This window comes from Chenopodium quinoa, unplaced genomic scaffold, assembly GCF_001683475.1.
Source record: "Chenopodium quinoa cultivar QQ74 unplaced genomic scaffold, ASM168347v1, whole genome shotgun sequence".
Lineage (NCBI taxonomy): Eukaryota > Viridiplantae > Streptophyta > Magnoliopsida > Caryophyllales > Amaranthaceae > Chenopodium > Chenopodium quinoa.
The window spans coordinates 2131233-2143524 of record NW_018744466.1 but is presented as its reverse complement, the minus strand read 5'-3'; the positions used below and the strand labels follow the sequence as shown (position 1 = coordinate 2143524).

The 12292-nt window shown below is 45.8% G+C and overlaps 1 protein-coding gene across 1 annotated transcript; it reads right to left on the bottom strand.

The window, feature by feature from the left end:
* Positions 1–8106: 8106 nt before the first annotated feature.
* Positions 8107–9086, bottom strand: LOC110697543. The gene is made up of 2 exons (XM_021874908.1): positions 8565–9086; positions 8107–8412 (listed from the first exon to the last, which is right to left on the bottom strand). The coding sequence occupies exons 1-2, from the start codon at positions 9084–9086 to the stop codon at positions 8107–8109; spliced, it is 828 nt and encodes a 275-aa protein (XP_021730600.1).
* Between the last annotated feature and the right edge of the window lie 3206 nt (positions 9087–12292).

The following is a 12292-nucleotide window of genomic DNA, read 5'->3' as shown; positions in this document are numbered from 1 at the left end:
GGTGTCGAGACCGAGCGTCGCATCATCACAATCGACAAGTATGAGCGTAGCCGTAGCTAGGCTAGGCTAGGTCATCATAGGCGCTAGGCGCGCCATAGCAGCCCTAGCATCATGCTTAGGCGCTGTCGCAGCCCTAGCGTGATGGCTAGGCACCATGGCAGGCTATCGCTAGCACTAGGCGCGCCCACACAGCCCTAGCATCATGCCTAGGCACTATCGCAGCCCTAGCATGATGCTGGGCGCCATCGCAAGCCAGCAGCCCATCGCAGGCCTATGCGCATCACTAGGCGCACCATGCGTGGCCTAGGATGGCTGGGCACCATCGCAACCCAGGCAGCATCACTAGGCGCACCATGTGTGCCCTAGGATGGCCTGGTGCCATAGCAGCCCTAGCATAGTGTTGGGCGCATGGCAGGACCACACGCACCAAGCACAGCTAGTGCTAGGCACTGGCGCATGCGTGGTGTGTGGTGCCTGGGCGAGGCATGTGCGTGCATGGTGCACAATGCCGGGGCTGATGCGAGTGGCTGTGCTAGAGTGTGTGCAAGGGGTTGGCAGGCTAGCAAGCAACGTCAAGCCAAGCATGCGTGGCTTGCTAGCAGCACGCATGCTAGGCATTGTGTGCGAGAGAGATGCGTGTTGTGCATGGTGGGGGAGTGCGGTGCGTGGCGAGAGGCCAGCATGCGTGGCTCGCTAGCGGCACGTATGCTGGACCATGCGATAAGCGACGATGCGTGGGATACTGGCACCAGCGCCAGCACGCACCAGCCAGCACCAACGCCAGCACGCACCAGCAAGCATCAACGATGCTGCTGGGCTTCTGCTAGCATGCTGGGCTAGCTAGCACAACCAGCTGGCACGCTAGCTGGCAGCTGGGCAGCAGCCAAGGGTGAGACGGTTTATGAGGGAAGTGGGGACCAAGGCTTTGGGAAAGCCTTGGGGAGCAAGGTATTGGTCCCCCCACCTCTCCATGGTCCTCACCTAACACCCTCTCTCCTTTTGACACTTGTCGAATTGTGATTGCATTTGTTTATTGATTTATTTTAGAAATAAATTAATTGGCAAATAAAACATTCTCCCACATTGGTTGGGGAATGAGAATCAAGGGATCATCTCCCTATAAATACCAATCTTGGTATTGGGATTTGATATAACCTTGAGTGGAATTAAAAAGGCAACTCTAGAAAAGAGTAAACCTTTGATTCGTAAAACTCATAGTTAATTTTGTCCGGGTCTTGACTAACCTTCAAGACTTGGGACACTCCGGTCGGGTCGAGGGTACGATCCGTCGGAGACCTCGTCTTTTAGGGATTTTGAAGTAAGAGCTCTTTCGGAGCGAAGCACGCGTCAAAGGTATAATCCTTGTCCTTAATCTTGTTTGATTAAGTTTATTATGCTTGTTTAGTTGCTTTAATTAAGGGGAGGATCTTAGTGGGTTTCCTTCCGCGTAGTGTCGGGTCACTACAAAACCCTACATAGCTAGCCATAATATCCAGATTTCCTCGATTGTAATCTTCCCCAAGTCTTGTTTATTAAAGACCATGTACCCGAGAATTTGATGCAGAAGTCTGATGGCTGGGTGCATGATCTGGCTGGATAAATAGTACTTGGAGTTGAAAGCGTCCATTCTCGGAATGACCTTCCACCAGTGAAGAGGCTCATAAGCATGGAGGCCCGCATGATCGGGGAAGAACATATCGACATCGGGGTTGAAATCCAGTAGTTTGTTAAACTGGCTGAGGGTGAAGGTTTCTTTTTTGTTAAAGAGTTGGAAGGAGATGGAGAGATCATTATCTCCTACGGTATGGCTTTCGAAGGAAGTAAGAAACTCTAGGGTAGGCTCTTTGTAGGTTCGATATGCACTTGACACAAAGGAACCAAGCCCGAGGTTGTTGAACAAGAACCAACAATCCTCGTCGATGCCAAGCTTGGTGGTGGTGGGGTGGTGGTAATGCTTGGTTGGTCTCAACTTCCTGTTTAGGAGGTTGTCGTAGATGGGTTTGTGGTTTTTGTTGTGGAATTTGAGGGGTGGTAGAGGTGGTGGAGCGGTTTCAGGTGTCGGTTCATTTTGTTGGGGGTTGGAGGAGGATGAACCTTGAAGTTCCTTCCCACTTTTTCTCTTCTTAGAATCGAAAACCATTATCACCAATATCAAATTGCAGTCCAATACCTCAACAATCACTCACAACAATCTCAAAAACCAAGAATCACCAAGTTCAACCCACAAGCAAGCAATCTATGACAAGGAACAACAAAATGGGTACCCACAATTGCTCCTACTATCCCCTTGAAGAAGAAATCAAGACTTCCTTCAAGAACCCTCCAATGGTGAAAGGAAATGCCACACAAAGAGGAATACCGAAATTGGGGGTTTTAAAGGATGAAATTTCAGATTTTTGGTGAGAAAATTTGAAGAAAAGTGAGGGAATTGTTGAAATTAGATGGAATTTGATGATTTGGGAAGAGAAATTGAGGTAGAATGGGTTAGGGTTTGGAATGGAGTAAGGAATAGAGAGAGAAAGGGGGAAAAAACTGAGTAAGGTTTTTGATTTTCTGAACTGCAGGATGCCGCGCCCGCGGGGTGGCACTGCGTGCCCGCGGAGTTGACTGTCCGCGCTCGCGGCGGTGTATGCTGCGCCCGCGGGGTTCTTGTCCGCGCCCTCTCTCGGGCATCTCTGAGCCATCTCCACCTTCTTAAGAAAAAACTGAAAACCCCTTCTCCGCGCCCGCGGGCCTATGGGTCGCGCTCGCGGGTCTTCTGTGCGCGCCCTCTCCAGCCATCTCCCAGGCATCTCCACTTACCCTTGGCAACTGGAGGGGGGCCTACCGCACCCGCGAGTTGCCTGTACGCGCCCTCTCCAGGGTTCATCCTGGCATCTCCACTTTCTCTTCTTCCATACTCCTTCCCCTCTCCAAACTCAACTTAATAGATCCAAATCCCAAAGATCAAGGTACCTAATGAAAGAACAAACACACACAATAAGAGATTAAAGAAAAATTGTTCAAAAATAATAAAAGTCAAGAACCACAAATTCAAAAGAGTTAAGAACTCGGGTTGCCTCCCAAGAAGTGCTTCTTTATAAGGTCATTAGCTTGACCATTCACATCATCTTCAAGAAAGTGGCTTAGGATCTGGCGGATCAAGCCTCATGCACTCAATCATGCCAACTTGATCATTGCAATGGTAGAGCTTCAAACGGTGGCCGTTAACCATGAACTTGTTCCCATCCGCTTCTAAATCAAAAGTGAAAGGAATAGTGTCCTTCCAACAAGTGTATTATTCCGATAGAGGGTTCAGAATAATTACAGAGCTAATTCTTCAGTAAGGTCAAGTGATCGGAATGCCTAGGTGGAGGCCGCTTCCGATCAGTAATATCAAGGTACAATTGATATTACAGCTTAATCTTAACTGAACCCTTCGGGTCGAACCCAATCGAATCTCCGATCCGAGACGTCAAATTAATCCAAAAGGATTTAAAAAGTCGACAGAGTTTTACGAATAAAGACGTCGAAAATCGAGCCTAGGGCGTCGATACCGAGCGTCGCTTAATCACAAGCAACAAGTATGAGCGTAGCCGTAGCTAGGCTAGGCTAGCTCATAGCATGCCTAGGTGGACCATGTGTGTGCTAGGCGCACCAAGGTGTGCTAGGCACCATCGCAGCCTAGGCGCGCCCTGACAGCCCATCGCAAGCTAGCAACATGCTAGCATGGGTGCCTGGGTGCGCATGGCAGCTATCGCAAGCCACACTAGCACCAGGCAGCCCATAGCAGCTAGCAAGCATGCTAGCGTGGTGCCTGGGTGCATATGGCGCCTATCGCAGGCAATGGCCGTACCAAGCGCACCATGACAAGCACTAGGTACTGCGTGCGTGCGTGCCTGGCTTGGCAGCACCATCGCAAGCACCAAGTGCTGGCATGGTTGGATTCCTGGAAATGGCGCGCCATGTGCGTATGCTTGTGTGCTAGCCTTCGCATGGCAGCACCAAGCATCGCAGCACATGCGAGAGGCTGCGCGGCAGCTTGATGCTAGGCCTCGCACAAGCAGCCTCGCACCACAGGCACACTGATGCGTGTGGGCTGGTGCGTGTGCGTGCAATGGCTGGCTAGGGTGCTAGCTGTAGCACCACGCATGCATGTGCATGTGTGTGGTGCATGGCGCATGGCTGGTGCGTGATGCGAGGTGCAAGGCTTGCACATATGCGACCAGCCAGTGCGTGTGGGCAGGAGGCGTGTGCGCATGATGCGAGGGTCAATGCGGCCAGCATGCGTGGCTCGCTAGCAGCATGCATGATGGCTGTGCTAGCGATGCGATGCGAGAGAGTGTGTGCATGGTGCGATAGGCAGTGCTAGGCTGCCAGCAGTAGCAGCGCCTAGCACTGGCCAGCACCAGCGCCTAGCATGGCCTAACACCAGGCATGAGAGGCTGTTGGGCAGCACCATGCTAGCTGGCTGGGCTGGCCTGCGCCATGCTAGCTGGCGTGCCAGCTGGCAGCAGCCCAGCATGCCCCTTGTATGTGGCGGTTTGAGGGAGTGGGGACCAATTGGCTTAGAGCATGCCTTAGGGATCAAGGCAATGGTCCCCCCAAAGGTTCATGGTCCTCACCTAACCTTCTCTCTCTATTTGACACTTGTTGCATTGTGATTAGTTTTGTTTAATAATTTATTTTAGAAATAAATTAATTAGCAAAATACATTCTCCCACATTGGTGGAGGATGAAAAATCAAGGGATCATTTCCCTATAAATACCAAGCTTGGTATTGGGATTTGAAACAATCTTGAGTGGAATTAAAAAGGCAACTCTAAGAAAAGAGTAAACCTTTGATTCGTAAAACTCATAGTTATTTTGTCCGGGTCTTGACTAACCTTCAAGACTTAGGACACTCGGGTCGGGTCGAGGGTATGATCCGTCGGAGATCTTGTCTTTTCGGGATTTTGAAGTAAGAGCTCTTTAGGAGCGAAGCACGCGTCAAAGGTATAATTCTTGTCCTTAATCTTGTTTGATTAAGTTTATTATGCTTGTTTAATTGCTTTAATTAAGGGGCGGGTCTTGGTGGGTTTCCTTCCGCGTAGTGTCGGGTCACTACGAAACCTTACAAAAAGACCCATAAGGAGTTGTTTTCGAAATTGTGAAAGGCCCCGACCATTTTGACTAAAGCTTTCCGGGGAACAAACGTAGCCTATAATTGAACAACAACACCTTATCCCCAACCTTAAAGCTCTTGTTCCTTATATGTTGGTCGTGCCACCTCTTGGTCCTCTCCTTGTAGAGTCTTGAGTTCTCATAGGCATCATAGCGGAGCTCCTCAAGTTCATTGAGCTTAAGTAGCCTTTTCTCGTCCGCCAAGGTCATATCCATATTGAGCTCTTTGATCGCCCACCAAGCTTTGTACTCTAACTCAACCGGCAAATGACAAGCTTTGCCATAGACCAATCGGTAAGGGGTAGTACCAATCGGGGTCTTGTAAGCCGTCCTTAGAGCCCAAAGCGTATCATCAAGTTTGAGAGACCGATCCTTTCTAGACTTGTTTACCATCCTCTCAAGAAGGTTCTTGATCTCCCTATTTGATACTTCCACTTGCCCTTGAGTTTGGGGGTGGTATGGTAGGCCAATTTTATGATGAACCCCATATCGTTTGAGGAGAGCTTCAAGTTGTTTCTTGGAAAAGTGAGAACCACCATCACTAATAAAAACTGTTGGAACCCCGAATCTTGGGAAGATGATCTTTTTTAGAAGCTTGAGCACAACCTTGTGGTCATTGGTGGGTGAGGGTATAGCTTCGATCCACTTGGTCACATAGTCCACCGCCACCAAAATATAGAGATTGCCACAAGAGGAAACAAAAGGCCCCATAAAGTCGACCCCCCATACGTCAAAGGGTTCAACCTCCAAAATATTTTGTTGAGGCATTTCATCACGCTTGGTTATGCCCCCACTCCTTTGGCACTTATCACATCTAGCAATGAATTTATGGGCATCCTTGTGCATTGTTGGCCACCAAAGAAGAGATTGAGAAATCTTGGCCACGTCTTTTCTACTCCTCCATGCCCACCACATGGCAATGAGTGACAATGCTCAAGCACCCCTTCGATCTCATGATCCGGAACACATTTCCTGAAAAGCCCATCTCCACATTGCTTGCATAAATAAGGGTCGTTCCAAAAATACCTCCTCACTTCCTTGAAAAACTTTTTCTTTTGTTAAGAACAGAATTCTGGGGGAACGACACCACATGCTAGGTAATTGGCAATGTCCGCATACCAAGGGCTTGATGTTGATGCAATGGCCATAAGAGCCTCAAAACCCACTTCTTCATTGATAGGCACATCTTCTTTAGTCTCAAAATTAAGTCTAGATAGATGATCCGCCACATAACTTTCCGCTCCCTTTTTGTCTCTCATCTCCATGTCAAAGTCTTGGAGAGAAAGAACCCAACGAATGAGACGCGGTTTTGCTTCCTTTTTGGTCATAAGGTAGCGGACTGCTATGTGATCCGTGTAGACTATCACCTTTGAGCATATGAGGTAAGACCGGAACTTATCCATGGCAAAGACAACCCCTAGCATTTCCTTCTCCGTTGTGGTATAATTCCTTTGAGCTTCGTCAAGCGTTCTACTTGCATAGTAGATGACACAAGATCTTCCTTCTTTCTTTTTCCCAAGTACGGCACCTACTGCAAAATCACTTGCATCGCACATTAGCTCAAAAGGTAAGCTCCAATCCGGAGCTTGCACAACAGGAGAGGAGATGAGGTCTTCCTTGAGCTTTTGGAATGCCTCAAGGCAAGCCTCATCAAAATTGAACACAACATCCTTTTTGAGTAACTCGGTTAAGGGCTTGGCGATAGATGAAATTTTTTTAATAAACCTCCGGTAAAAACCGGCATGCCCAAGAAAATCTCTCACTCGCGTGACGGAGGTAGGAGGGGGCAACTTAGCAATCACCGAAACCTTAGCCGAGTCTACTTCAACGCCCTTTTTTGATACTTTATGGCCTAGGACAATACTTTCCTCGACCATAAAAAGGCATTTTTCCCAATTCAACACTAAACTCATCTCTTGACACCTTTTCAAAACATTTTCAAGGTTAATAAGACATGTGTCAAAAGACGATCCACCAACACTAAAATCATCCATAAAAAACTTCAATGTCATTCTCAAGAATTTCGGAAAAAAATGGAGGTCATGCATCGTTGGAAAGTTGAGGGAGCATTTCATAACCCGAATGGCATTCTTCGGTATGCAAATGTCCCATATGGACACGTAAAAGTAGTTTTCTTTTGATCATTTGGATGGATAGGAATTTGGAAAAAGTCGGAATATCCATTCAAAAAGCAAAAGAAAGCATGATGGAAGAGTCTTTCCAACATTTGGTCCATGAAGGGGAGAGGAAAATGATCTTTCTTAGTGTTCTTGTTCAACTTCCTATAATCAATGCACATCCTTCACCTGGTCACCATCCGGGTGGAGATTTCCTCTCCTCCTTCTCCCTTAACAATGGTCATTCCACCCTTTTTGGGACCACGTGAACCGGGCTAACCCACTTGCTATCGGAGATAGCATAGATTATACCCGCCTCACGCAATTTCAAAATTTCTTTCTTGACAACCTCTTGGAGGTTGGGGTTCAACCTCCTTTGAGGCTCAATGGAGGTGGATTGATCATCCTCAAGGTGAATACGATGCATGCATAAAGAAGGGCTAATACCCTTGATGTCATCAATGCTATACCCTATCACATTTCTATACTTTCTCAAAACAACAATCAATTTTTCCAAATCAAGACCATTAAGGGAAGCATTGACAATAATAGGGTATTCCCCTTCATTTCCAAGGTAAGCATATTTCAAAGAAGGGGGAAGGGGTTTGAGTTCTACCTTGGGAGGAGGCTTAGAACTCTCCTCCAATTTTTCTTCCTCATGTTCTAGCTCGTCATGCTTAGGATCACTCGCTTCCTCCTCTTTGGCTTCTTCAATGGCCATAGCAAACTCCTTTGCTTCTTGGGAGAAGTACTCTTCCTCACATATGAGAGCTTCAACCATTGGATCTTGAGGACTCATCATAACCCTTCCCAAATGATCTAGCTCTTCATTAACAACATCAACCCTTTAGCACTTCTCAACCATGGGGGTCTTGAGTAGCTTAGAGAATTCAAAGACAAGTTTTTCATCGGCTACCTCACATGTAATGGTATTGTTCTTGCAATTGATTATTGCCCCCAAGGTCTTAAGAGCTTCACGGCCCAAAATCAAAGGGGTATCCACATCTTCTTCCATATCCATCACTACAAAGTCACATGGCACATAGATGTGCCCAACTTGAATAGGGACATCTTCAAGCTCACCACAAGGTAGCTTCACCGAACGATCGGCCAATTTAATGGTTTTCCTTGTGGGGATCATCTCAATGTTAAGCTTTTGAGCAATGGATAGAGGGATCAAACTAACACTTGCTCCGAGGTCGGCTAGGGCACCCTAGCTTCCATGTTCCCAATCTTGACCGGCAAGGTGAAGCTTCCCGGATCCTTTTGCTTCTTGGGCATTTTGTGTTGAACAAGTGCACTCACTTGATGGGGAAGAATGATAAGCTCATCATTGAGCTTTCTTTTGTTGGTGAGAATGTCTTTCAAGAACTTGAAGTATGAGGGCATTTGTGTGACAACATCAATGAAAGGGAGGTTAATGTGTAAGTTTTTCATCACACTTAGAAACTTTGCAAATTTATCGTTCAATTTTCTCTCCGCAAGCCGACCGGGAAAAGGAACCGGTCCATCAAGGTTTCTAGCCTCACTAGAAGTTGAGGATGTCACCACATCCTTAGACTTCTTTTTCTCCATACTCTTCTCTTTCTCATCAACCTTCTCTTCTTCAACTTTTTTATCTTCACTCATCTTCTCTTCTCCTTCTTTCTTTTCCTTGCCATCCTTTCCCTTGGGACCCTCATAATATGTACCTGATCTCAATGTGATTGAATTGCAAGAGTCGGGTTTCACAATATTGGAAGGGTTGGTTTGTGATTGTCCGGGCAAAGTGGAAGATGAGTTGAAAGGAACCCTCTCGGCTAATTGTGCTAGTTGTGAATCAACCATCTTGTTATGAGCCTTGAATTCTTGCATTTGTTGATTCATGGCTTGAAGTTGTTGAAGAATTTGAGTTTGAGTAGAATCGGGTTGAGATGCTTGCTCTTGACTTCTTTGAGTTGCTTGGGTTTGATTTTGGTATTGGTGTTGATTATTGTGTTGGTTGTTTCTTAGGTAGTTTCCTCTTTGATTTTGGGTTTGGAATGGAGGTGGGTTTTGATATTGGGTGTTGGAGTTGTATGGTTGTTGAGCTTGTTGATTCCATTGTTGAAGTTGGGTTGCAAATCAGGGTGGTGGTTGTCTCCAAGCTACTCCTCCACCATTTCCCATATACCCTTCTTGCCTTGTATTGTATGCCGCTACATGCTCCGGGCTTAACCCTCCACAATAGGATGTATCATGGTTGGTGCCACCACAATTTTGACAAGAGAAAGAGTTGACTTGGGAGGAGCTTGAACCACTAGCAACACTTGTATTCAACTTGGCGAGCCCTTTTGTCAACATCTCAATTTGATGTTGCAATTGATCGACTTTCTCCAACTCATACTTCCCACCTTTCTTTGGCGCATTCCTCCTTCTTCCTCCCCAAGAGTAGTTTTTGACTACCTCTTTGATTGTTGCTTCAACTTGATTTTGAGGGACTTTGATCAATTGTCCACCCGCCCCCACATCCAAATTAGCTCGAGACATCGGTTCCAAACCATCATAGAAGAACCTCATGAGTAAGCTTTGGTTGTATTCATGGTGAGGACATGCTTGCACCAACTCTTTAAACCTCTCCCAAGCTTCACTAAGGCTTTCCTCCGCCTATTGTTCAAAAGATGCTATCTTCCTCCTCATGTCGGCGGTTTTCTCTTCGGAGATGAACCTTTTCAAAAATTCTTGGACAATTTCCCTCCATGTTGTGAGAGAATTAGGCTTGACTTGCTTGAGCCATTTCTTTGCTCTCCCCGCAAGAGATTGCCGAAATAGGTGCATCCGAATGTATTCTTGAGAAACTTGGTTGGTTTGTATCATGGCACAAAGTTCAAGAAACCTATCAAGATGCTCAATGGGGTCTTCACTTGGTGAACCCGAGAATTGCTCCGCTTGAACCATTCGAGTGTATTGAGGATGGATGGTGAAGTTAGTTTCCGTGACGGGTAATAATATCCCACCAGTGAGCTCATAATCCTCCAGATTACCGAACTCTCGAAATAAAACATCCGCTTGTTGTCCTTCCATTTCGTCACCTTGGGAATGTGAGGAACAAGAATCACTCTCACTATCAAAGATAGCACCAAAACCTCGTCCCTCTTCTTGATAGAGTCTACGGACTTGTCTCAAGGTGCGGTCGATTTCGTGATCAAGGTTGTGAGTAGGTGGTCCTTGAGATATTCTTTGCATTCACCAAAGCTAAGCAAACAATTAGCAATGACTAGCAAGTGGAAAAAGAACTAAATAAAAAGAAACAAAATCCACAAATCACGCAAATAACGGTGCAAAACTAGTCGTTTCCCCGGCAACGGCGCCAAAATTTTGATCGGTGGACAATAGGTCGTTAGTACACTATCCTAGATCAAAATTACAATTTATAACTCCTATCCTAACTCTTTCAATTTTGTTTTAGATAGCGGTAAGGTAGGGTCGATTCCCAAGGAAACGGGGGTTTAGCACAATTAATACGAAATCGAGGAGAAATTGCTAGTGACAAAAAGGGGTATTTAGATTTGTGTTTGAAGAATCCTATGGACAAACCAACTACTATTGAGCCTAGAATAAACTAAAAATAAGGGAAATAGATTAAGCACTCTTAAATGCAAATAAATGGACAAGATTAGAGAGATAACAATGACAAAAGCACTAGGGAGAGGGGGATTCAATCATGAACAAGGAGTACTAATGAAAACCGATAGGAAACCGATTCTAGGAGTATAAACTCTACCTTTCATTCTCATGCAACTACTCAAGCAAGTCGATGAAATCATTCACACCTAGATTAAATCATTCTAAGGCATTCAATCAAGGGCTAGACTCTTGGGATTAGAGGTGCACACACTAACTCCAAGCATATTATAGCTCAAATCATCAACTCAAGAATAAATCCCAATCAATAATAAATAGATAGTCAAATACACATGATTTTCACCCCCTTCCCTAGCTAAAAACCTAAGCTAGAAGGAAGGGAATAGCCATAACAACTAACATAAGCATGTATTCAATATCAACACAACCTAGCATGTTTCTAACTTGAAAGGAAATCAAAGAAACTAATAAAGCTTGAATATTTATGAAAGTAAACTCAAGTAAGAACAATAAAACAAAGAAGATCAAAAACTAGAGAAACAGAAGTAAAGATTGATATTATAAAGATGAAAGATTACCAAATCGTCAAAGTAGTAGCAACAATCTAGAGGAAAGCTTGAATATTTGATTACAAAGATTGATTCTTCAACACTAGTGTTTTCTCTCTCTAGAAGCCATGGGAATTCTCTCTCTACAAATGATTTTAGGCCAATGGAATAGTCAATGAATGAAAAACTCAAGTAAGAGACTATTCATAGTCTTCTACCAAAAGGAAGAAAAAGGGCAAGGGAGAGGGCTCTCCGAACAGGCTACCGCGCCCTCTCCAAGCTGGGTAAATAGCCTCGTCAAACCCAGAATGCCGCGCCAGCGGGAGAAAATGCCGCGCCCGCGGCCCCTATGCTCCGCGCCCGCGGCTCGCCATCTCCACTTTCTCTTGTAGGCTTCAGGGTTTTCCTATCCGCGCCCGCGGCCAATCTGAACAGCGCGCCCTCTCCATTTTGGCATCTTCAATCCCTTGGCAAGATCCTTTGGCATCTCCACTCGAGCTATTAATTCGTGATTCGCACACGAGCGCTTGGAGCTGTCAAAACACACAAAAAGGAGGTAAAAACTAAAAGAAAAGACAAAAGGGAAGGGAAGATACGAGAGGGAGCTAAAGTGACTAAAATCAAGATAAAAGGGGTGAAAAGAGGCATAAGCAAGTGACAAATCCGGGGGAAATCTGTAGTGAAAAAAGGGTAAAATGGTGGCATAAATGCTACAGATCACCTGCTAGCTGGAATACGCATGTGTAAGGCGGCAGGGGCAAGAAAAGTTGACGCCTGCTCTAATTCTCAATTGATTGTTAGCCAATTCAATGGTGACTATGAGGCCACCCACCCGGCAATGATCAAATACCTTCAGGCGGTCAAAGATGAGGCGGGGACACT

Coding starts and splice junctions, on each gene's coding strand:
- LOC110697543 (XM_021874908.1), bottom strand. CDS start 9,086: ATGGTTGATTCACAACTAGCACAATTAGCCGAGAGGGTTCCTTTCAAC. Junction 8,413..8,564: donor TTATCATTCTTCCCCATCAA/GTGAGTGCACTT, acceptor ATTGCTCAAAAG/CTTAACATTGAGATGATCCC.